The 26539-nt window shown below is 45.2% G+C and overlaps 2 protein-coding genes and 1 pseudogene across 3 annotated transcripts in view; 1 reads left to right on the top strand and 2 right to left on the bottom strand.

Annotated features, from left to right (window-relative positions):
• The window catches only part of LOC146250779 (parapinopsin-like), a 55976-nt gene that overhangs the window by 5694 nt on the left and 23743 nt on the right, over positions 1–26539 (bottom strand). The window lies entirely within an intron of this gene.
• LOC146250781 (zinc finger BED domain-containing protein 4-like) lies at positions 2455–18051 on the bottom strand (annotated as a pseudogene).
• On the top strand, positions 23552–25568 carry LOC146250780 (uncharacterized). Of its 2 annotated transcripts, XM_084680065.1 has the most exons (9): positions 23590–23910; positions 24190–24260; positions 24348–24524; positions 24615–24676; positions 24759–24845; positions 24933–24974; positions 25043–25216; positions 25296–25331; positions 25430–25568. In XM_084680065.1, exons 1-8 carry the CDS (start codon positions 23753–23755, stop codon positions 25329–25331), a joined length of 807 nt encoding a protein of 268 aa, XP_084536191.1. In that variant the 5' UTR covers positions 23590–23752; the 3' UTR covers positions 25430–25568. The 2 variants fall into 2 exon arrangements, with proteins under 2 accessions (XP_084536189.1, XP_084536191.1); XM_084680063.1 differs by lacking the exons at positions 25296–25331; positions 25430–25568 and having other exon boundaries at positions 23552–23910; positions 25043–25270.

The following is a 26539-nucleotide window of genomic DNA, read 5'->3' as shown; positions in this document are numbered from 1 at the left end:
TAAACTGAGCTATCATCGCAGCACGTCCAGTCTGAAATACCACTTGATGGCCAAGCACACAGCTGATGCGAATTCTCCGCCCCCTGTCAAAGCCAGGCGATTGCAATGTTGTTTTCAATAAAAAAATATTTGCACAAAGCAATCCAAACCACTTTTCTATGTTGATAAGAGCATTAACATTTGAAAAAAGAATGGGACAAAAAGAAATCAGGGACATTTAGAATAGATAAAAATGTGCGATTAATTGTGATTAATCGCGAGTTAACTATGACATTAATGCGATTAATCGCGATTAAGTATTTTAATCGCTTGACAGCACAAAAATATATATGTTCAGGACTATAACACAAAACAAGACTGTCAAAATGTTTTTATCAATTAATTAAGCCGAAAATATTACATTTATCGAACTCTCTGGATAATCTGGCCGCCATTGTTGCCGGTCGTGCAGTATTCACATAGCCCTAGGTTTCAAGTAAGCTCCCGATCTTACTTGGTTTTAAGGGGTGTATACTAAGGATGGAGATTTGACATGATTTCACTATTCGAATAGTATCCAAAATTATTTTAGAATATCAGGATAATCTATTTTGCGGTTTCGCTATGTAGCCTAATTAGCCTGACATGATGCAAAGCACAGGCCTACAGTAAACATATGAGCCACCACACATTCTGGCAATAATTGTTATTGTTAAGATATTAGATTAAATAAGGATTGAATAAAGGAAACAAATGAATGATACATGTATTTATTGAACATGACGCAAAGACAATGAACTTGAAAAAACGCATGCGTCTTCAGACGTAGCTCTTAACTTGGCGAATAGCGCAAAAATAGCCGATAGGCAACATGGCTACTGGAAACAAATAAAATAAAACACAATTGCATTACACCTACGCATTTCTATGCAGGAAAATGAGCATATCAATATGTTCAGGAGAGAGGCGAGTACGGAGTCTATTTACAATCAAGCCGACAGTGGAGAAGACTCGCTCGGCAGGAACTGAGGTTGCAGGTATTGTGAGGTACTGCTTAGCCAGGACACTAAGCTTTTTGTACCGGCCCTGGTTGGTACTCCACCACTCCAGTGGGTTGGCCTGGGGTGGAATGCATTGCTCGCTGAAATACAGCGCAACTTCACTTTGTTGGATATCGTTATCCTTGTAGTAGTCCTCTCCAAAAAGTGTGTTGAGTGTTGCAGTGGCGATGTGGGTGCGGGAGTGCGTTGGCTGCTCCTCAGAGGCATCTGGCTGAGCATTATCGGTGTGGCTTTTGACACATTTCGGTCAGCCTTTCCCTGATCTCCAGGTGGAGAGGCTGTTGCACACAGTTCAGGTGCTTGTGTCTTGGATCGAGCACTGTGGCAATGAGCGCTGCTTTGCCTGTATGAGATCAATAATAATCCAATGTTAGGCCTGTCACCGGAATGGACTATTACCGGGATGGATCATACAGGTATATAATTTTTTTGTAATATAATGTGCACATAGGCTATACATAAACACATTAATTTGTTAATAACATACATTAATTTAATTAAACAATTACCGGGGTCAGTTGAGGTGTCTAGGACTATGCGCTTTCTCAGCGAGGTTGCCACTGCTTTCTAGCCTGACGTTGTCATACTCATAATTCTAGTCAGAATAAGCCTGAAAACTCTCCCTTGGGCTGTGACTATGGGGCGTGTTTCAACCAGACTCGTAAAACAAATGCCTCTTCGCTCAATTGGATAGACCTACAATCAATCAGAGCAACGTAATATGTTGTTTGTTGAAAACGAATTCAACCCAAGGGCTATTTTGTGACGTTGTTGATTAAGTTACTGTTGATCATCTGTCCACCATCGTATAAAGCTCGCCCTGGCAATTTCATTGGTCCGCCCAGATCCTGGTTTTATATAGTGTGTCCCCAATATGAGACCCTCCAGACCCAACTTCCCGACCAAATTTTTTTGTGGGCGGGGCAAAGTAGTTGGGCTGGCAGCCAGGCTAACTGCTTTCTTGAAGTCCCCAACATTTCGGGACTCTATAGAGTTTGGGATTAGGTGCCTTGTCAGGAGGCTGTGTGTCACGGGGTGCTCCATGCTTATGCACACATGGGTCTCGCTGCACAATGCTGTAGTAGCACACTTTAGAGACTGGAGTGCGGGCATGATTGACTTTGGTTTGTTCAAGACTTTGTGTGAATGGGGCGTTTTGACCATCAAAGGAAGTATGATGTAATGGGAGAGTACGGCTCCCCTTCTGTGGGACTGAGTTTTGTTAATTGAAAATCAGCTCAAGCCAAGTAGGACCCGCACATGTACCGTGAAGTCAGCGCCAATTGAAAGGGTGTGGTTGAGAGGAAATGACACGGTGAAAGGGCAGATGTTACGGAAAGATGGACAGGGTTAGAGTTTTCGCGCTTTTGTTTTCATTTTCCTCCCCATCAACCTGTTTTTAAAGTGGGTATGTCTATCCTCGGTTGGCTGTGGTGTGTCGTCTGCGTTGCTAGGGAGGTTACCCAGTCTGGTCCACATGATCTTAGCTCGTACAGGAAGTGACCTCGGGGCCTGGCAGAGCTGCATCTCATGGATCAGGCCCCCAGTCAGTGACTGCAGCCATTTCTACAACCATAAGTAGCATGGTGACAAGCATGCATGTGACTATGAATGTAAGCGTTTCGATAGACAATAGCTCAGCTCTGACTCTGTCAGGTAGACGAGCGGACTAAGCATGTGAAAGTGTTGTTTGAATACAACCACTGTAGTTTTCCATGTTGGGGGGACACCCTTGTATACCCGCTTCCTTCCATTGAGGAACGACAAATAAGAAACAAAACAGAAGTGCAAAAGTATTCACTTCCCAAAGGATTCTTGCTTTGTATTCGATCGTTTGCCAGTTGTCATCCGTGAGCTCCAGGGTCCTGGCATCACTCAGTTTAGTGATTGTTTTGTCTGAGAGGGTCGCTGCCACTGCTCATGGAGACGCTCAAACATGTCACAGATCGAGTTCCAACGTGTTGGACAGTGCTGAATGAGCTTTTATAAAGGCAGATTTTGCTGCTGCTGTTTGTTTTTTAACCCTACTGTCGCTACACTGCCGTGCAAAGGCAAAAGACCGTAACTTGTCAAATGATTTTTTTTTTCATTTTCGGAACAGTTAAGGTCTGCTTTATCATGTGGCCAAATATCTTGAATGAACTCGTCTGTTTTTCAGAGAAAATAAGGTTGTTGTCTTCACCGTACCTTCCAAAAGCCTGCTTTGGCTTTAGAAATCCAATGCAAAATGCCGTAACATCAGTTATGGTTCTTTGCCTTTGTTTTGCGGCACTCAAAAACGTTCAAATTGAGTTACGGTTTCAATTGAACTAATACGTAACCTAGCAACAATAAACACATCTAGCATTAGCTTAGCCTACTCGCTGGCATTCAACACCAAACATCCCAAACATGAGTCGTTTGTAAGTATCTTACCCTGGCAGTTGAATCAAAAATACTCTTGTCTTGTGAGTCTTGTGACAGGTATCCACGTGTATGTTACATTGGCTTATAAAATACAGTTTTACAGTAGAGTTTATATCGTGATAAGCAACTAAGTGAGCGAAGAAACGGAAGTTACTGTATTTTGCCTTGGCATGACCACTTACGATAGACTATAGTATACTACTGTAACTTCAAAATATAGGTCAAAAGTGCAGTTTAAGATCAACAATTTCAAAAATGTCTAGTTTAGATAATGTGTTATCACTAAAACATCAAACTGCTAGATTTCCAGTGTTCTACCTAAAATGTATTTGGCAGGACAACTACTTTGAAAGTGCAAAAACGTTGAAGTAGTTTTTCTCAGTTCTACACTTCGGCGAGTTACGGTCTTTTGGCTTTGTAGGGCAGTGCAGTGATGCGATGGAAATGGCTCACCAGCCTCCCACTTGCTCCCACCACCCGACTCACACTGGCCACTTTAAAGCCTTCATTGATGGCCAGTTGGAGCGTATGAGCAAAGCAGGGGACTGACTCCCACTCCAACATACCCTGGTTGGCCAAGACCATGTTACTTGTCGCTTTTTTAAGTTGGGAAACTATGTTTTCCTTTCGTCTGAGCTGCGCGTCTGTAGCACTGTGCTCCTAACTTCCCAGTCCGGGGAGATGTAGTGACAGGTGATGGTTGTGTATGACTCGGTTGTCAGAGCAGTCCACGCGTCTGTAGTGATAGCTACATTTTCTGTGACTTCAAGCTCCGCTTTTAGCTTTTGGGCCCCCTTGTTATATTTCTTTTCGACCCTCACCATGATTGTATTTCGTGAGGGAACATTGTATTCTGGTTCCAGGAATTTCATCAATTCTCAAAAGCCCAGCCCTTCCACAAAGCTCAATGGTAGCATGTCTTTAGTTATCATTGTCACGATCAACTGCGTAATGTGCTCGCTTCTTGTGGGGTCACAGCTGCGCTTCGAGGTAGAAAATGAGGTGATGAGGGGCTGCGTTTGTCTGTCCTGCGAGCAGAGGTGTCAAGTAACGAAGTACAAATACTTTGTTACCTTACTTAAGTAGAAATTTTGGGTATCTATTCTTTACTGAAGTTATTATTTTTCAGCCGACTTTGTACTTCTACTTTTCACGCAATTATCTGTACTTTCTACTTTCTACATTTTAAAAATAGACTCGTTACTACAATTTCAGTTTGGCTTGTTTTCATTCCGGCTTGTCCTTGAAAACACACACAAAGAAAAATTATCCAGAAAAATCGCGCCATCCGGATAGAGTGACTTTGATTGTGGTTGGATGAGATGTATAAACATACCATTCCGACACCCTTATTGGTTTATACGTGATGCATCACCTGCACATCATTCAAAATCACTCAAACTCCAGTAAGGAAATAGCAGACGTATGTAGCGTATGAAGATTTCCGCGGCAGAGACTCAAGAGAACTTGAGCAAAATGTACTAACGAAGCACCAGCGAGGATAGTTGGAAGATTAGCCAACCCTTCTACATCCCTGGCCGTACCTGGAAGAATTTTCTCGACATGTTGGATGCAAAAACAACTCCTTTCGAATGCGCTGCAAGCTCTGCGCACCCAGTAAGCTACCACGAGCTAATGGCTTTCACAAACTCGCCGTCTAATTTGAATAAAGGCTATTGATAACATTCCTCTGAAGTTTGACTTTTTGCACCATTACAATACTTATAGGCAACTAGTTAGTCATAAACAGGTGCAGCCCACATTTTTCAACAATAACATTTGAATATAACAAGTCATTATGGCCTTTGGAAAAAAATATTTTGGGGGGGAGGTGGATTACAGACCGTGCATTATAGACCCCTGTGCCTAAGCTTTTGTCCTTAATGGAATTTTTTCTCCGTACATTACTACTTTTACTTTTATACTTTAAGTAGTTTTGAAACCAGTACTTTTATACTTTTACTTGAGTAAAAAGCTTGAATTGATACTTCAACTTCTACAGAAGTATTTTTAAACCCAAGTATCTATACTTCTACTTCAGTAATAAATGTGAATACTTTTGACACCTCTGCCTGCGAGTACGACAAAGTAGTTTCTCTATGTTTCAACCTCATGTGGTTCTGCATTGAGCTGGTGGACTTGTGGTACACTAATTTGACATTACATATTTTACATTTAACGTTATTTTGGTCATCAACTTCATCGAAATACCTCCACACATCGCTCCGCTTACTAGCCATTTTCCGTAGTTTTTTTATTGAGCGCAAAATGACTATACTAGCCTACCGTTTTCAGCATTTCTAACGTCACAACTATTGGAATTCACGACACATGGAAAGCACATTTTACATTTAATTTAAAGGTTTTTCATTAAAATATTTTTTTTTTAAATATTTTTTTAATTAAAAAACACTCATAATTATTTGAAAATAGTATTTGAATACTAACTTAGTTTAGGATATTTGGATATCCGATTAACCACACCCATCCCTAGTGTATACCCCTTAGTCTTAGCCCGACCCCTAGCTCAAAAAGAGTAGGAGGAAGGGGTAGGGGGAAGGGCGAGTATCGGGATTCGGCCTTAGCCCTACCCCTAGCTCAAAAAGAGTATTGGGACACCACTAGCTCTCACGGGACTGAGCAAAACTAAGGGTAAGGGGGAGTATTGGGATTTGGCCTTAAACTCGCTCTCTTTGTTTTGACAGTCTGGCATTGCCACATTAAGCCACAAGAGAACTGGTATTATTAACTTTATACGCATTACCTTGGATTGTATACTGTACATTCCTGGGGGGTATTCCAGGTAGCGGGTTTAACAAACTCTGAGATTAACCCTGAACTCTGAGTTGAGTTACTCAAACATGGGAAACTCAGAAGATTCGGTTCCAGAAAAGCTGATATGAATTTGTTAACTCAACTTGGAGTATGGCAACTCTGAGTTTAGCGCGTGCATGAATACTACCAAAAGCCAACATCTATGGAGCTCCGATACTAGGATTCACCATGGCAACCGACAACAAAAAACGTCCTACTTCACCACACTTTAGATATAAGTTTTATTTTGTGTTCATGGTCAATCGGAGCACATATTCCGGGAAAAAAGTAACACGGTTGTAGCAGCGTAGCCTATAGCAACAATTGGCGTGGGAGACAATTGCTGCCGAGTCAATGGATTTACTATTTGAATGCAATACAGTACCCAGTCCATACATTGAACATTTAACCCCACTGTCTGTTAATATTACAGGAGAAAAAGTGGTGGACTTATAAATAGCATGTTCAATGTTATATTACATATAAAAACATACTACAAACAGGTAATGCATATTTTGCTTATAGGCTACGCTTGTGATTGTAGCCTCCACGTCACCATGGTTTTAATCATACTCGACATGATACAAAGTTTAAATATCAATTGGTGCCGATTTCAACTTGTAGTAGCAGTTTCCCTCAACAGAATGCTTTTTATCATAGGATGATGAAGATGATGAAGAGACATTAATGACTGCTGCCGCAGAAAAGGATGCAGAGAATTATGTATGGTAGCTACTGTTTCTCTCTCCATGTAGCCTACTTTTTATTTACAGGCTTTTTTTGTAATTGTCAGTTACACTGACATTATGAGAATAATTAATATAAAAACGATTTGCACATTCTGACAACAGGGCATGCTGTATACAGTGAGATGTTCATTTAATGGCAGGGGAATTGTGCATGTGGAACTGAAATGTAGCTAATGTAATCTCATGTATACCCTGTTACAAGTAAGTGAGTTGTACAAATTGCAGCTCATGAAGAAAGTGCCAAAAACTGACCAAGAGACGGTGTAGGCCTACTTAAGGTAGAAGAATAAAGGCTAATCTCGAAAAAGATTTACTGGAACACCAGTTACGAGAGGATGCATGGTCACAGGTGATGTTAATTGTAGGAACAATAACCTACATTAATATTAATTGTTGAATTTGCTGAATTTCTATTTTGACCAAGAGATGTTGTACTTTGGGCAGAAGAATAAAGGCTGATCTTGTAAGGCTATCAACCTGCCCCCACCTCTCATATGATAAAATATGGAGTTACTGGATGGAGTTTCAACTTGATGGCTCTCACATCTCTGTAACTTACTGTAGCATTGCTAGACATGTTGATAAGTAAGGGTCAAGATTCTGGTGGGATTGTAGTTGTTCTTGGGTATAAAAGGAATTGTGAAGCATTGTTCTGTGGATTCTTGATCTCCCGAGACCTCCTCAGCTCTGGCTTGTCCTACTCCTTCTTCCTCACTTCATGCTTTCTATCTCTGGTTTACAATAATCATGGTAGAGTAGGAATAAGAGTTAACTTAATTGATTGCATTAATTTGCAATATGATAAAATGATTATATTATTTAACCTTAATTTGACCATTCTTACTCTGATTTAACCCAAAGAGTCAAATAACTGTAATTCCATTGGTATTGGCATTATTTGGTTAATGTTAATACACTGTTCAGTTTCCCATCCTCCATCAAACCATAGGGGATTTAGTTTTGGTTGTTTGGCCAATATATTGACCCCCAACAATGTTGAAATAGATTTGCTGAAACAACAGTTACAGGACGGTAGCCTACATCATGTAAATTGTAGGAATCATATGAATCATGTAAATTGTAGGAACAATAGCCGATAGAAATAGGCTACTCATGGTTAGATTTCTATGTGTAGGCAATAAAGAAGACCAAATACAATTTCAATTATTTGTCTTTATTTCAGTGCCAAAAGGCATTTGGTCAATTCTGAGTGCACGGCGAGTAACACTAGCGATGAAGACCCAAGGGCTGACAATGTTGCTAAAATAAATTACAGATTGTGACAGGAAATGGTAACGTTAACTTAAGTATTCATCAGGGAATTGAAGTACATCAAACCAGTCTTAAAATCGCCTCCCGGCGTATAACTAAGCGAATTACATTTTGTTCGAGATCGCTCGACTGAACCAGGAAATTATATGCCGTGTCTGCCAACGCTATCAGGTTACAAAAGTGGGAGGGGATCGGTAGAAACGCAGAGTTTGGCATGTAAAACCTGCTAGCAAGCAGTGTAGTTTTGTAGGGCTGTTTTGGCAGCCCCTTTGTCACTGGTCACCCAGACACTCGTCTGGGACAGTTGTTGATTTGCATGAATGCTAAAATGACAATCACACCTTGATGACACACCTCTGGAGAGGTGGTCTCAACAGTTGAAGAGGAAGGTGGACAGAGGAAGACTCTGAAATTATCATTAAAAGTTGTGTTCTTGTAAATATCGTTCTAAACAGCTTTTAATGTCATGTTTGATATGCTTTGGTTTCTTATTTTATGTATTACATTCTAGTTATAATTTTAACACTGTAACATGTACAGGGTTTACAGAGTTTGTGCCTGCATCAGACCAACATGTGTTTAACATATTTCCCTTGTCTTGCAAGGGCACCACTTAGTCTACTGCAGCCTTGATTAATGATCCAATTTGAATTTGTATGCATTAGACAACTTTTCAGTCACATAACCGGTGTCCTCATTTTAGTCAGGTTGGGTGTATATAGGAAGAAGTTTTTACTAATCACCTCGAGTTCTGTTTACGATACAGCTTCGGTGTGTTAGGCGCCTAGTCTTCATTGTGAATACCTTTGTTAGCCATTGCTCTGAAGGTATGTTTTGTATTTGATGATATTTCATTATCATTGAATTGATTCTTACTATTTAGAAAATAAACTATTAATGTGTGCATTTTTAAGTTATTTGTTCTCCTTGAAACGTATCTATAAAGCTACGGCGGTGAAAACTTGGATCTAGTCTGGTGGATGAGGCTAACTGATTATAAACAGACTTTTGGAGTAGGTTTTAACTTAAGGCCTCTGAGTCACCTACAGTGGATCTCCACGCTCCGAAGGAGTTTACCAGAGCCTCTGAGTGATTGATTACATATCCTACTAGGTTTACTATGGTTAAATCCATATTATAGTAGAGATAAACGACTGATTAGTGAACACGCATACCTTAGGGTCGGTGCTCTGATCAAGCAGACGATTTTTACCTACGTCAGAGTTTCATGTCATTACCTGTTTAGCGCTCAAGGTTACAGGTAACGCACTTGTGCACATTGTCTAAAATTGGAGTCAGATATTAACGAGTCAATTATCTCTCTGAGAATCGAACCAAAAGTGAATTGTGGTTCCCAAGCCAGGGACAAACACCGAGCGTCTCTGGCTTTCGATTCACAGCCTACACACAATACACTGGTGCTTTCATTAATGAATTGTGTGGGTTGAATTGAACTTGATTACAAACAATATTTATTTAGAATTTGTCAAGTTTCTCAAACAGACAGGTATTGCTCTGATCGCACAGCGGCTGCCCTTTCCCTCTCCTCGCCTCTTGCCACAGCCTCTCTCTCCCTCTCTGCCTGGTCTCTCAAGGAACTCAGTTCTGTCCCTGAGCCTCTTCCTACATGGCTAGCTGGCCATGGCTTCTCCTGCAAGGAGCAGAGGCTGGTGTGCTGACCATGTCACCTTTAGCCCTTAGTAGGGTTGCAAAATTCTGTGAATATTCAAAGTTGGAAACTTTCCACTGGAATTAACGGAAATATACAGGAATTAACAGGAATTTTACTGTATTTACCTTGTCATAAGCAGACATGCATGCAGACATTTATAATACACCTTTTAAAAATGACGTTATTTCTTTTTTTTTACATTTTGTGAGTAGAACTATTCTTTCATCGAACAACAAAAACATGAACGTTGAATAAAACATGAATGTAGTGGTTTTCCCTGAATCCTTTCAGGTCAAAATTCTTTCTTCCTGGACCTCATCAACGTTCTCCTCACTGTCCACTTCCTCAACATCTGACTCGTTGTCACTGTCCAAGCTTGTTGTGGATGGCTCTGTGTCATTCCATCTCCTTCCCAAAGGCCTTGCTTGGTACGGTACTTTGCCAGACTGCCGAGAACTTTGCCTTCATCAAGACCCAGGTGGTGAGACATAGTAGTTATAACTGTGTAAGCTATGTTGATCTCTTCATCAGAGAGTATGATTTTCTCATCCCTCTTTGGGTCCAGCATGTATGCTGCTACGTGTACTGGCTACGTGTACAACTCTTTGCGCTTCTCCATTGATTTGACCACTGCGGTTTCCTCTGCTTGGAGCAGCAGGGAAGTGGGCATGGCAGTTTGGATCTCTTCTTGGATTTCAGCAAACAGACATTGGACATCTGACAAAATTGCATCATCACTTTCTATCTGGATAATATCTACTGCTATTGGTTTGAGAATTTTCAGGCTGTCCCTTTGGGCTTTCTCAAAACACATCATCGAGTAAGATTCTCTTGATGACACTTTCCATGGCTGCAGACTTGGATATGGCCATCTCTTGCAGAGACTCCTTCCCCTCTAGTAAACTATTGTACATGAGGACCCCCTCGAAAACGAGATGCTGCATCTCAAGGGGTTATCCTCCAAACAATAAATTTCAAAAACATGATGACAACCCCACCCCATCGAGTGATGCTGGGGAGCTTCAGTGTGGTGCTCTTCTTTTTTTCAGTTTGCTTTGAGAGGTAGATTGCTGAAGCTACTTGTTTTCCCTTCACATATCTAACTATTTGTTTCGCTCTCTTGAATAGTGTGTCCATTGTTTTCAGTACCATGATGTCCTTGAGGAGAAGATTGAGAGCATGGGCAGCGCAGCCAATGGGTGTAATGTGAGGCAAGGGCGTAGGTTTGCATAGGGTCCATGGGGACTAGTCACAACCACAGTTAGGGAAAGATACAATCGTCCCCGCAAATATTTTGTAAATTTTCAAAAAAAAAAAAATTGCACGATATATTTGCAAAACTCATTCTTATTATTATCTTTACTATAACCGTCACCTAGAAAAGTGAAAAATATAATATATAATAATATATAAAAATATAATTTCCAAGTCAAACAATGCACCCTCAAGCCTGCAAGACAAGATGATGTCATTTAATTGGCTGAAGTGGTAGGCAGAGTCAGAAACACTTACTGAATCGTGACTTGCAAAAAGAGAGCTGGCAGTACGCCAGGAAATAGAAGCCTCATATTAGTATTTCATTTGGTTTCAGAATTGACATTTTTTACCCTTGTGTGCTTTATAAATAGGAAAATGTCACCCAAAAAGAAGAGAAATATCAGAAGTATTTTCACCACCCAGAGAGTAAGTAGCTATCAAGAAGGTCGTTGTTAGTTAGCTAGTAGGAAAACTACACACTCAGTGCAAACCTGCTAGCCTTACACCAACACCCATTCTACAATGGAAACATGTTTTGAAAGTTGTTAGTGTAGTAGAACATGTAACTTTTGCTTGTATTAAATATATCCCTAGCGTCTGCAATCTTTCGACCAGTGTGTTAGCAGCAGCTTGTCTTGTTGAAGCTAGAAGGATAAAGCTAACCTTCCCACATAATGGGACCGTGCTAGTTTAGCCTAGTACCAGCAGGCTAGCAACTCAAAAGTGATATTAAATGGTAATAAGTAGGCCTATATGATCCCTTGGATAGTAATATTCCTGTAATTTTGACCAATGTCAGCAGTCAACTAAGCATGGTTAGCGTCTGTATTAAATTGATGAATTACTGTGCAGGAAAAACAGCACCCTGAAGATACAGATGTAGAGCAGGTTGGTGATGAATCAGCATCAGGGGTTAAGGTGAGAAGTTGAATTGTCCATTTTGGTAAATATTGCATTAATTTGCAGTTTTATAAGGGATGTTTAGACAATGTTACCCATGAATGTTATCATTCACACTTGTAGTTGTAGGTAGTAAAAAGGTGCTATAAATTGGGATGCCCAAATGTATGCAGCATATATGATTTCATTGCTCAGAAGTCCAGTACAGATGATGTAGCTGCTAGGCCTAGTACAGCTCTATAAATCCTGAACCAATTACCTACCCTACATATAAAAAAAACTCTGAACAAACAAGTATTCCTACCAAAGCTGAGACCAAACCTACGCCCTTGATGTGAGGATAGGTCTCCTCCACGTTTGCCCAAGCAGCCTTCATGTTTGCAGCATTGTCCGTAACAAGTGCAAAAACCTTTGGCCCAAGGTCATTGATGACTGCTTTTAGCTCATCAGCAATGTAGGGGCCTGTGTGTCTGTTGTCCTTTGTGTCTGTGCTCTTGTAAAATACGGGCCGAGGGGTGGAGATGATGAAGTTTATGATTCCTTGTCCCCAGACATTTGACCACCCATCAGAGATGACTGCAATGCAGTCTGCTTTGTCAATGGTTTGCTTGACCTTTTCTTGCACTCTGCTGAACTCTCCATCCAGCAAATGGGTAGATAGAGCATGTCTTGTGGGAGGTGTGTACGCTGGGCAAAGAACATTCAGGAATCTCTTCCAAAAGACATTGTCTGTCAGCATCAGAGGTGAGCCAGTTGCATACACTGCTCGAGCAAAGCATTCATCTACATTTCTCTGGGTAGGTACATCCATCGTGTCCAAAAATGTTTTGATTCCAGAACAACCAGGAGCTGTTAAGAGGGTGTCTGATGCAGCTGAATCATTTCCACTTTGAATAGAAGCAGAGGAAGTGGACATTGTGGTAACCCGAGGGCAATAATGCATGCACACTTGTACTTCGTTTTGGGTCTTTACTGAAAACCAATGCTCACAGCATGGTGGCCAAAACGTACATGAGACATGCAGGTGGCGCCAAAACAATACTCCCCCGGCCGTGTACGCAGGTGTCGGTCCAAAGGTTCTAGGGTGCAACACTAACTCAGCATACAACACTTCTCCCCCTTTAAGTAAACATTTATAATACGGTTACCCAAACAAACTGAAATTGCATGTATGTCCCCTTATAAAGAACAGAAACGATATTGCACTAAATTAACTTAAATTCACATTCCAACTTTAGAATTCTAACAACAGGCAATCAACAACATCGGGTAATGCACAACAGTTTTGTTAGTTTACCAGTTCAGTCTCTCTGGAGGCTTATGTTGCCTCTCTGACCTTCTTGGTGCAACAGGAGAGTCCACAGACTGGGTAACAGACTGTGCTGTACTGGGAGGAATTGGGGTAGCGGCAGGGGCAGGCCCCTCCGTGAGTCACCACCTTACCGCGGTGGAGGGGTTTGCGTGTCCTAGTGATCCTGGAAGCTATGTTGTCGGGGGCTTTATGCCCCTGGTAGGGTCTCCCAAGGCAAACAGGTTCCAGGTGAAAGACCAGACAAAGCGTGGCTCAAAAAACCAACCATGAAGAAACACAACAATGGTTCCCAGTTGCCCCTGCCCGGAAGCGGGTCACCGGGGCCCCCCCCTGGAGCCAGGCCCGGGGGTGGGGCTCGATGGCGAGCGCCTGGTGGCCGGGCCTTTTCCCATGGGGCCCGGTCGGGCACAGCCCGAAGAGACAACGTGGGACCCTCTTCCAGTGGGCTCACCATCCGCAGGAGGGGTCATGGGGGTCGGGTGCAGTGTGAGACGGGCGGCGGCCGAAGGCGGAGGCCTTGGCGGTCCGATCCTCGGCTGCAGAAGCTAGCTTTAGGGACGTGGAACGTCACCTCGCTGGCGGGAAAGGAGCCTGAGCTGGTGCGCGAGGTAGAGAGTTTCCGGCTAGATATAGTCGGCCTCGCCTCGACGCGCAGCACGGGCTCCGGAACCAGTCTCCTTGAGAGGGGCTGGACTCTCTTCCACTCTGGAGTTGCCCTTGGTGAGAGGCGTCGAGCTGGGGTGGGAATACTTGTTTCCCCTCGGTTCGGTGCCTGTACATTGGGGTTCACCCCGGTGGATGAGAGGGTAGCCTCCCTCCGCCTTCGGGTGGGGGGACGGGTCCTCACTGTCGTTTGTGCTTATGCACCAAACGGCAGCTCAGAGTACCCACCCTTTTTGGAGTCTCTGGAGGGGGTGCTGGAAAGCGCTCCTCCCGGGGATTCCCTCGTCCTCCTGGGGGACTTCAATGCTCATGTGGGCAATGACAGTGAGACCTGGAGGGGCGTGATTGGGAGGAACGGCCCCCCCGATCTGAACCCGAGTGGTGTTCTGTTGTTGGACTTCTGTGCTAAACACGGCTTGTCCATAACGAACACCATGTTCAGGCATAAGGGTGTCCATATGTGCACCTGGCACCAGGACACCCAAGGTCTCAGTTCGATGATCGACTTCGTAGTCGTGTCGTCGGACTTGAGGCCGCATGTCTTGGACACTCGGGTGAGGAGAGGGGCGGAGCTGTCAACTGATCACCACCTGGTGGTGAGTTGGCTCCGATGGTGGGGGAGGACGCCGGTCAGGCCTGGCAGGCCCAAACGTAATGTGAGGGTCTGCTGGGAACGGCTGGCGGAACCCTCTGTCAGAAGGAGCTTCAACTCCCACCTCCGGGAGAGCTTCGATCATGTCTCGGGGGGGGCCGGGGACATTGAGTCCGAATGGGCCATGTTCCGGGCCTCCATTGTTGAAGCGGCTGACCGGAGCTGCGGCCGCAAGGCGGTCGGTGCATGTCGCGGCGGTAACCCTCGGACCCGGTGGTGGACTCCGGAGGTGAGGGATGCCGTCAAGCTGAAGAAGGAGGCCTATCGGGCTTTATTGGCTGGTAGGACTCCTGAGGCAGCTGATGTGTACCGGCAGGCCAAGCGGAACGCGGCTCTGGCGGTCGCGGAGGCAAAAACCCGGGCATGGGAGGAGTTCGGCGAGGCCATGGAGAATGACTTCCGAACGGCTTCAAAAAGGTTCTGGACCACCATCCGGCGACTCAGGAGGGGGAAGCAGTGCTCTGTCAACACTGTATACGGTAGGGACGGTGCGCTGCTGACTTCGACGGGGGACGTCCTGGATCGGTGGAAGGAATACTTTGAAGACCTCCTTAATTCCACCAACACGCTTTCCGACGTGGAGGCAGAGTCTGGGGACATCGGGGGGGGCCCTTCTATCTCTGGGGCCGAGGTCGCCGAGGTGGTTGAAAAGCTCCGCGGTGGCAGGGCCCCTGGGGTGGACGAGGTCCGCCCGGAGTTCCTTAAGGCTCTGGATGTTGTAGGGCTGTCTTGGTTGACACGACTCTGCAACATCGCGTGGACATCGGGGACAGTGCCTCTGGACTGGCAGACCGGGGTGGTGGTTCCCCTCTTTAAAAAGGGGGACCGGAGGGTGTGCTCCAACTTTAGGGGGATCACACTCCTCAGCCTCCCTGGGAAGGTCTATTCAGGGGTCCTGGAGAGGAGGGTCCGCCGGATTGTCGAACCTCGGATTCAGGAGGAGCAATGTGGTTTTCGTCCTGGCCGTGGAACAGTGGACCAGCTCTATACCCTCCGCGGAGTCCTGGAGGGTACATGGGAGTTCGCCCAACCAGTCTACACATGTTTTGTGGATCTGGAAAAGGCGTTCGACCGTGTCCCTCGGGGGCTCATGTGGGGGGTGCTCCGAGAGTACGGGGTACCGGATTCCCTGATCGGGGCTGTCCGGTCCCTGTACGACCGGTGCCAGAGTTTGGTCCGCATTGCCGGTAGTAAGTCGAACTTGTTTCCGGTGAGGGTTGGACTCCGCCAGGGCTGCCCTATGTCACCGATTCTGTTCATTACCTATATGGACAGGATTTCTAGGCGCAGCCAGGGTGTTGAGGGGGTCCGGTTTGGTGACCTCAGGATCGGGTCGCTGCTTTTTGCAGATGATGTGGTCCTGTTGGCTTCATCGGGCCGTGACCTTCAGCTCTCACTGGAGCGGTTCGCAACCGAATGTGAAGCGGCTGGGATGCGAATCAGCACCTCCAAATCTGAGGCCATGGTTATCGACCGGAAAAGGGTGGAGTGCCATCTCCGGGTCGGGGAGGAGATCCTGAACCAAGTGGAGGAGTTCAAGTATCTCGGGGTCTTGTTCACGAGTGAGGGAAGAATGGAGCGCGAGGTCGACAGGCGGATCGGTGCGGCGTCCGCAGTGATGCGGGCTCTGCATCGGTCCGTCGTGGTGAAGAAGGAGCTGAGTCGAAAGGCGAAGCTCTCTATTTACCAGTCGAGCTACGTTCCTACCCTCACCTATGGTCACGAACTATGGGTAGTGACCGAAAGAACGAGATCGCGAATACAAGCGGCCGAAATGAGCTTTCTCCGCAGGGTGTCCGGGCTCTCCCTTAGAGATAGGGTGAGAAGCTCGGTCATCCGGGAGGGGCTCAGAGTAGAACCGCTGCTCCTCCGCGTCGAGAGGAGCCAGCTGAGGTGGCTCGGGCATCTGATTAGGATGCCTCCTGGACGCCTCCCTGGTGAGGTGTTCCGGGCACGTCCCACTGGGAAGAGGCCCCGGGGAAGACCCAGGACACGCTGGAGGGACTATGTCACTCGGCTGGCCTGGGAACGCCTCGGGGTCCCCCAGGAAGAGGTGGTGGAAGTGGCCGGGGAGAGGGAAGCCTGGGCCTCCCTGCTTAGGTCGTTGCCCCCGCGACCCGATCCCCGGACAAGCGGAAGATGATGAGACGAGACGAGAGACGAGAGGCAGGGGCAGGTGAGGTAGTTTGCTCAGACAGTCCATCAATGCACACAGGTGCAACACAGTCCATAGAGCTACTCACACTTGTGTGAAACACTGAGACCCCATCTCCTCTGCATCAGTGCGGACACGCACGTGATCTTGGTGCCTGCGAACCTGCCTGCCGTCCAACAAGTCAACCACAAAAGAAACTGGACCAGACTGGCGGTGAATAACTCCTGGCAGCCACTTTGAGCCGCTGGCAAAGTTCTTGACATACACACAGTCCCCCTGCTGTAAAAGCCGCTCCTTTGCATGTTGGTCCCGTCTCACTTTTTGGTTCTCCTGTGATCGGGCAACTTTTGCTCCTACATCCGGGCGAAGGAGATCCAGATGAGATTTGGGCTTTCTCCCTAGAAACATCTCTGCTGGAGGCAAACCAGTGGTTGTGTGTGGAGTCATCCGATACTGGAATAAGAAACGTGCCAGCTTAGTCTCCAGCGTGTGCCCTGTCATTTTCTGCAGTCTCTCTTTCAGTGTCTCAACAGCACGCTCTGCTAAACCGTTGGAAGCAGGATGGTATGGTGCAGTCAGGATATGTCGGATTCCATTTTTCTCCACAAACTCTTTGAAAACTTCACTTTTGAAAGTGGGCCCGTTGTCACTGACAACCGTATCTGGTAGCCCGTGGGTGGCAAAGATGCTTCTGAGCGTGTCAGTGGTAACTGGGGCTGTGATTTTTGACATGATGTGTGCTTCCATCCACTTTGAATGAGCGTCCATCAGCACCAGGAACATGTGGCCCATAAACGGACCAGCGAAAATCCAGGTGGAGCCTGGACCACGGGCGTGCCGGCCACTCCCATGGGTGGAGAGGCGCCGGTGCGGGCATCTTCTGGTTACTTTGACACTGTGAACATGCTTTTACCTTTTCTTCCAAAGCACCGTCCATCCCAGGCCACCACACAAACAACCTGGCGAGGCTCTTCATCCTCGACACCCTGGGGTGAGCTTCATGCAGCACTTCCATTATCTGAGCCCGTCCCGCAGGTGGAATAATCACCCTGGAGCCCCAGAGGATACAGCCATCCAGCGCACTTAGCTCCAGCTGACGCTTGACATAGGGCTTGAGCTCCTCCTGCTCAACTGATACTGGCCAGCCCTGTAAAGCCATCTCTTTACTTGTTACAGCACCGGGTCTCTTTCAGTCCACTGTTTGATTTGCTTTGCTGTCACCGGAGAGTCAGACAGTCTGTCTAACAAAAACACAGTCTCCGGAAGTAGGTTAGTTTGGCATGGTGACTCTGGGAGGGGAAGACGGCTTAATGCGTCTGCATTTGCATTTTCACTTCCTGCTTTATACACAATGTGATACTGATACGCTGACAAAGTTAATGCCCAGCGCTGCACTCTTGCTGACGCCATGGGTGAAATACCCTTAGTCTCACTAAACAGGCCCAGCAAGGGCTTATGGTCGGTAAAAATGGTAAATGGGCGACCATACAGGTACTGGTGGAACCATTTCACAGCAAAAACTACCGCTAGCCCCTCTTTCTCTAGCTGAGAGTAACCCTTTTCTGCTGATGTGAGAGTGCAAGACACGTACCCAATAGGTTTTTCATCTCCGTCCTCCATACAGTGCGATAGGACCGCCCCCACGCCGTAGGGCGATGCATCACAGGATAAGACAACGTCTTTGTCCGGGTCAAACTGCACAAGTAGTGTTGCCGAGTGCAACAGTTCTTTTACCTGCTGGAAAGCTGTCTCTTGAGCTTGCTGCCAATTCTAGGAACAGTCTTTGTGCAGCAGCTGATAGAGGGGGGCGAGCACAGTGGAGAGCTCAGGCAAGAACTTCCCGTAATAATTCACTAAGCCCAAAAACGACCTGAGGTCAGCCACATTCTTTGTAGAAGGAGCTTCCTTTATCGCCCTCACCTTCTCTGTCATGGGGGAAAGACCCTGAGCGGAAATCCTGTGACCCAGGTATGTGACACTTGAAACCTGAAAAACACATTTACTGCGTTTTAAACGCAGCCCGGCCTCCTTCATTCTCTTTAGCACCTGGTCGAGGTTCTGCAGATGCTCCTCTTCCATTTTACCTGTCACCAAAATGTCGTCTAGGTAGACAGCGACATGGGGAATGTTCTGCAGGAGGTTGTCCATGGTGCGTTGAAAAATGGTTGGGCTGGACGCGACGCCGAAAACCAGGCGGTTGTACTTAAACAGTCCCTTGTGGGTGTTGATGGTCACATATTGTTTAGAGTCCTCATCCAGCAACAGCTGTTGGTACGCGTGACTCATGTCCAGTTTTGTAAACGTTTGTCCTCCTGCCAGTGTGGCGAACAAATCCTCAACTCGTGGCAGGGGATACGTGTCAAGTTGTGAGGCTTGGTTAATTGTCATTTTGTAATCACCACATATCCACACCGCACCATCCTCTTTCAGCACAGGCACAATCGGGGCTGCCCAGTCAGAGAACTCCACAGGTTCACACCTGACCGCTGCAGCCTGTCCAACTCTGCTTCCACCTTAGCCTTCATGGCGTATGGCACCGTGCGTGGTTTATAAAAACTTGGTTTTGCGTTGGGGTCCACGGTTAACTTCACTGTTGTGCCGCGGAGGGTGCCAAGCTCATCCTTAAAAACGTCTGCATACTTTGATAGGATGTCTCCAACCACTTTCATGTGCATGATTTCCCCCCAATTGAGGCAGATTTTCTTTGGGCGGTCCCTTCCCATCAGACTAGGGCCCTCCCCGTCTACCACTAACAGCTCCACTTTAGCTGACTGGCCTTCATACATCACGTCTACTTCTATAGCTCCCAGTAGAGGAATGCACTCACCGGTGTATTGTCTCAGTCTGATGTTAGTCTTCCTTAAAGCAGGCACTTTTCCAGAGCACCACAACCTGGAGTAGGTGGCTTGACTTATCACCGAAACTGAGGCACCCGTGTCCACCTCCATCGTCAGCTGTTTTCCGTTTAATTGTAGCGTTGCGCAGATCGGGTCTGCCCGGGGTTCACTCAGGTCCATATTAAACATGTTAAATGAACACTGCTCCTCCGGCTCTTCACTTTGCACATAATGCGTTTTCATGTGGGGTTTTGACTCTTCCCACTCCTTTTTCCATGTCTTTTTAGAAACTCTGCACTTGGCTATGTGCCCTTTTTTCTGGCAGTTATGGCAAGCGGCATCTTTAAACCCACAGTCATTAGCAAGATGCGCTCCCCCACAACGGTAACACTAAACTGACTTCATCGGCTTGCCTCTCCCTGCATTAAACAGACGGTTAACGGCGCCCTGTGGCACACTGTGGAGTTGATAGCTGCCGTTTCCATTGCATGAGCAATCTCCAACGCTTTCTTGAAAGTTAGCGTGACTTCACCTAGCAATCGGCGCTGAATGCTGTCATTGTTGATACCACAGACTAACCTGTCCCGTAGCATGTCGTCAAGCACCGGTCCAAACTCACAATATTCCGACAGTTGTCTCAGCTCCGCCACGAATGCAGCAACTGAAACTCCAGCTTTGCGTGAATGTGTGTGGAACTTGAAGCGCTGAACAATCACTGAGGCCTGGGGTTGTGATGCTCTTGCACCAGCTTCACCAAGTCTTCGAATGACAATTCGCCTGGCTTCCGTGGTGTTGCCAAATTGCGTATCAACTTGTATGTCTTGGCACCGCACGCACTGAGGAGAATCTATCTTTTCTTTTCGACCTCCTTTATGTTATTCGCCAGGAAAAAGTGCTCCAGTCTCTCGACATATTAAATCCAGTCACCATCCAGCTCGACGAATTCACCGAGCGTGCCGACCGTGGCAGTAGCCATGCTGCAAATTAAAAATCACACGGAACTTCGTCTTCGACCCTAACGTTACTCATCTATGTTTTAATCCTCGTCGCCAAAAGTGTGGTAACCCAAGGGCAATAATGCACGCACACTTGTATTTAGTTTTGGGTCTTTACTGAAAACCAATGCTCACAGCATGGTGACCAAAACGTACATGAGACATGCAGGTGGCGCAAAACAATACCCCCCCGGCGGTGTACGCAGGTGTCGGTCCAAAGGTTCCGGGGTGCAACACTAACTCAGTATATAACAGACATCATGTTTGGGGTTTCTTGATTTGAGCCCTGAGGAAACTTTGGGCGCTTAACTAGTGCTTCTGCATTTTAGTGGCATTCTTACATTCTTAACATACGTCTTTGCACAGTATTTGCAAATGTACACAGCCTTTCCGTTTACATTTGCTGGAGTGAAATGTCTCCACACATGAGAGTGCACGTGGCATTGTTCTGTAGAATAAGATGAGAGAAAAAAAAAAACACAAATCTAATGCCATGCACACAGATATAAATAATTAGCTAAACAATTTGAATATTCTTTAAAAATGTTTTAAAATTGATGGATAAATTAATAGAAATAGGCTAACTCAGGGGTGGCAAAACCCTACTAAACCATTTCGAATAGCCACATATTGTTACCAGACCATCAATGGCATGAAATTCTTTCTAACATTAGCACGTTAGCCTAACGTTTTTTCAGCGCACCAATGGCACACGTTATCATTTACATTTACCCCAGTAATATAATCAAAACCTACATGAGTCGATGTAGTCCTTGTGCTCAAATGCAGTAGTGTGGCCTCAATAGCCCTTTGTAATGTGATAAGTTGCCCAACTCGCGCTTGTTGATGGACCTCGAAAGCCGTGAATAATCGAGGTGATGCTACTCTCACTGCTGTAAAAAGGTAGTCTACTGTGTACAAATACACTTGGCATTAAAATGAACATGGCTTCAGTTTACCAAGTAATAAATATGCTAGGTAATGACAAACAGAGTTGGGAAAGTTCACTTTCTACTAGTTCAGTTCATAGTTCACACATTTTTAAATGAACTAGTTCAGTTCATAGTTCATAATTCAAAATGTTTACCTAACCCTAAGTTCACAGTTCCAAAAATGTATTTCAAGATGTTGCGAGCTATAATTGAAATCTCTATCTGTCTGCAATACCGCTCTTGGCCTCTACGCAGTTCGGCGCTCTCACACTGGCCAGGCATAGGGCTGAAGCTTTCAGACGCAACACTGATGTTCAAAAACAATATGTATATATTCTGGGGCAGGGACAGATAGTTAGTTGGACTTCGTGAACCAACCCAAACTCTATTGCGGGTAGGTAAACGTAGACAACCCCAGAGCTCTGTACTTGTTGATTTCCAACTGCTGCATTAAAGCTGATATTATCGGACCTCTGCGACTCCAGACGACTCTTTCTAGAACACAGACTTGTCATACCATCATTACATATTGGAATAGACACAACTAATTTAAGTCCATTATGTTTGTTGTCTATTCCTTCAATCATACAACAACATGTAATTTATTGACAAAAGGATGTAACACACATTGCGGGTTAGACTGCAGTTGGTCTATAGTAGCCCGCAATTATCGACATTTTATAGTTGGCTGACTGATCACATTGTTGTCCCTAGAAAGTAAAGTATAAACATACAGGGACAAATCCAGTTACCCAACATTCAAAGCATTCCATTCTGATACTTACTGCTCAAGAAAACATGTAATTTAGCTTACTGTTATGTTCATGCACTCTTTGTACAGAATATGGGCATTCATTGCAGACAGATGTAAGAGGTTGTAAAATGCTCATTTTCTCATTTATACCTCTCAATATTTGGTGGCCAAGCCATGAAGCGGCCAAGCCACCTTAACCCCTTCTGGATCCTGTTTAATTTTCCCAAAAACGCCTAAACAGCATACCCAAAGTAAATTGACTGCTGTTCTTGAACCATTTGGAGTACATGCATGTAAATGGACTCTTTTGAAAGCTGACACTCTGAAGTTATATTTCTTGTTGTCAGGACCCCTGTCAGTCCTACTGGTGTTGACTAATAGAAGCTTGAACACAGGGAAAGTGAAAGTTTCTATTTCCGCCTAGAATTTGTGTTGAAAACAGAGGCCTGAAGAGGCCTAGAAGTGGTAGGTATTAGCTGGAAGACAGCATAAGACCACAGGTTGAAGCCTTACCCAATTCATATCAAAAGTCAAACATAATACCACAATATATTCAGATTTGACAAAGGTTTTTATAAGAGTACATCCAGGCGTTTTCTTTTGGAGACTCCAGAAAGACTCCTTGTGACCAAGGTCAAATTCTTAGTATAAAAAGGTATAATTGTTATCTATAATGAAAGGTGGTACTTAGAACTATCATATATAACACTAATAAACTAATAAATCCCTCATTAGTATTACTGAAACACAAAAACTGAAGCATGAACACATTGGAGTGCTTGATCTGATCCCCAGGATTGACACTCATAGAACACTGACATATTGCGCAATCGACTTTTATTTTGAAGGCTCCAAAACACCTAGCATATGGGGTATCGCCATTTTCAGCTAACTCTAAGCTACAAGCTTACCTAGCTCATTTCATAGCCAAATGAAGCCAGTTAGAAAAAATCGTTTAGAGGGGGTGGGTGGGGGGGGGGGGGGGGCAGGATGCACAGACCTAGTTGGCTTTAGAGGGCTGTCACTGGGGCATGGAAGCTCCTATTGGCTAAAATGAGATGTCGATCTGAAGCTTAGGATGTAGCGGCCATTTTAAGATTAGCCTCGTCTTTTTTTACTGCTCAGGGGCCTGTTGCACAAAAGTAGAATTAAGACATCCGGGATAAATGACTCAGCTGAGCTCAATGAAGCCAAAACATGTGCGTCCAGGCTTAATTGGTTGCACAAAGACCAAGCCAGGATGAGCAGACACGGATTCATTAAGCCAGGTGAAACCAATCCTGGATAGGTGCGCGCTCACGGCTCACTCAAATAGACCCCGCCACAGATTAACTGATTTACCATGGCAACTAGAGCCGCGTACTTTTCCCCGTCGGAAGCACAAATCCTCATGGAGGCATACGAGGAGGTAAAAGATATAATTAAGAAGAAAGGCAACACCGCCACAGTGATAAAGCAAAGAGAAAAAGCGTGGCAAAGTATTGCAGACAGCCTGAATGCGTAAGTAGTGCACAATTACACACTCACCGCTCCGCTGAAACATCACAATTACAATTCAAATATTTAATTCACATCTCCAAAAATGCAGTTGTACTGTAATTATGAAACGGTTAAATTTTTAATTGAAATGCACTGCAGATATGAGTGAAATTGTGTAAAGTAACTCCATCACACTGTATAAAGCTATGATAAATTTTTTGATATTTTTACTGAAAACAAGACAAAAATACCAAGTAATTTTTTGCAGTGTGACTCCATTAAATATGTGTGTGTGTGTAGATTAAACATGAACGGGCCAAAACGGACATGGCAGCAGGTCAAAATCAAATACAAGAACATTCTGCAGAATGGTATGGTCCCTGACTAATATTTAACAAAGCACAAGCATATATTGTACCCAGAAGGTGCCTGCTCACACATTGTCTGTACTGTTTTAGCAGTGAAAAAGAATACCCACAGACAAGGCACGGGTGGTGGGTCACCAAAGGCTGACCTTACCCCAGCAGAGGACATGGCCTTGGAGCTAAATAAAGGCAGGCCCGTCTTAGAGGGGATCCCTGGGGGGAAAGAGACGAGCATAGGTTCCTCCCAAGATGCCACCCGCTTCATTCAAGGTATGTCCTTCCATCTCTACATGGGATACAACCACATTCATATTGAATCAATTTGGACTGTCTGACTTTGGTTTACCTATTGCCTTGCAGTGTCTGGCAGCACTGTGTTCCTGTTAGAGCCACCAGCACAAGCACCAGACGATGCTGATCCAGTGAGTACTCCATCAAAGGCATACTGTAGGCCTGGCATGTCTTGTCTACTAGCTTCAATATGAATCCGATTAAATGTGATAGGGTGAAGGCCCCAGTGCAGCAGCAACAGCACATGATGGAGACGATGATGAGGAGGAGACCATCTCTCTGGATTCCAGAAGGCATGAGGTATCATGTTAAGACTGTGAAAGTACTATTTACTCTACAATGGTGAGGAGTCCTCATCAAAATCAAAAAATCTAATTTCTTTTACAGGACCCAGATGCTATACAGTGGGAAAACCAGCCTGGCAACATAGTGCGTATTAATAAAAGGACACCACATCCTGCCAAATTCCAGCTGCGCTAATTGTATTGTGTTCACAGAGCTCACAAGCTATCAGAAAGTTGTATGGCAACCACCTCCGGCGCCAAATAGAACTGGCAGACATACACATTCAGTACAAGAAGAAAAAGATGGAAAATCTTGCACTGGAGACGGAAATAAAAAAGAGGACAATTAGGAAACTGGACCTTGAAATAAAAAAACTTGAGAGGGAGGTGAGATATGCCTTCAATGTACACTGTATGCTAACTGTAACACAAATGTATTAATCATTATTTTTCTTTCCTCCCCCAGCTCCAAGAAGATGACACAGCTGAAAATAAAAATTAGGTATATTCTCGTAAAGTCAAGTGAGCCATGACATATGAGCTCTTATTGTGAGCACACAGGACGGTGGCATCTTTCTAAGGTTTTTTTTATTTTCCCAGCAATCAGTACAACCAAGTCATCGTTATAAGGCATCGCCCTCTTTTGCCCACCCCCCCAGCACCAGGTGTGGCCACTAGCCTATATGAAGGCCCAAAATTGTGTGTTCCTTTCTGCTCTGACAATGGCATGCCCATTCGTGCGAGATGTGGTGGATGAAGAAGCACTTGTGCTGAGGAGAGCCTTCAGGCGAGAAAGGGTCTTCAGGGACCGGTTGGACCCACTGGCCTTCCCTGATGACCATCTATATGAAAGATACAGGTTTTCTGCAGATGGCATCAGGTATCTATGCAGACTACTGGGTCCCAGGATTAAGCACCGCACTGCACGGAGCCATGCACTGAGTGTGGAGCAAATGGTTTGTGTGGCCTTGCGCTTTTTTGCTAGTGGAGCCTTCCTGTACTCAGTGGGGGATGCAGAACAGCTGAACAAGGCCACAATTTGCCGCACAATAAGGAGTGTGTGTCTGGCTATCAAAGCATTAGCAGATGTCTTCATCTCCTTCCCTGGCCACAGAAGACTCTGTGACATCAAAGAGGAGTTCTATAGGATTGCAGGTAAGAGGATCTACAAATTACAGGACAACTGTTAACACATAGTAGGATACTCATTACTTTGTGTGACAGGTTTCCCCAATGTCATTGGTGCAGTGGACTGCACACACATAAGGATAAAAGCCCCCTCAGGTGCCCATGAGGCCGATTTTGTGAATAGGAAATCCTTTCACAGCATTAATGTTCAGGTGAACATAACTTTTTGATATTGTCCATTGACGAACACGCTGCATTGCCAGTGATGTGCATTGATTGGTGTAATATTCCTCATCTTATGATTTCAGATGGTCTGCAATGCTGACTGTGTGATCAGCAATGTTGTGGCAAAATGGCCTGGCTCAGTCCATGACTCCAGAATCTTTCGGGCCTCTGAAATCTATCAGTGCCTATCACAAGGTAAGCCACACAACCCCTATTTATAACCATCATGGCTGTGTCAAGAATATCACTGTGTTTATGAGGTAGTAATGATGAGATTTTGTGTTGACAGGTGAATTCTCTGGTGTGTTGCTGGGAGACGGGGGGTATGGCTGCCAGCCTTTTCTCCTGACACCTTTC

This window comes from Hypomesus nipponensis, chromosome 18 (genome assembly GCF_054491055.1).
Source record: "Hypomesus nipponensis isolate SF chromosome 18, ASM5449105v1, whole genome shotgun sequence".
NCBI lineage: Eukaryota > Metazoa > Chordata > Actinopteri > Osmeriformes > Osmeridae > Hypomesus > Hypomesus nipponensis.
Note: the sequence above shows the minus strand (reverse complement) of the source record. Positions and strands in the feature narration are given on the sequence as shown.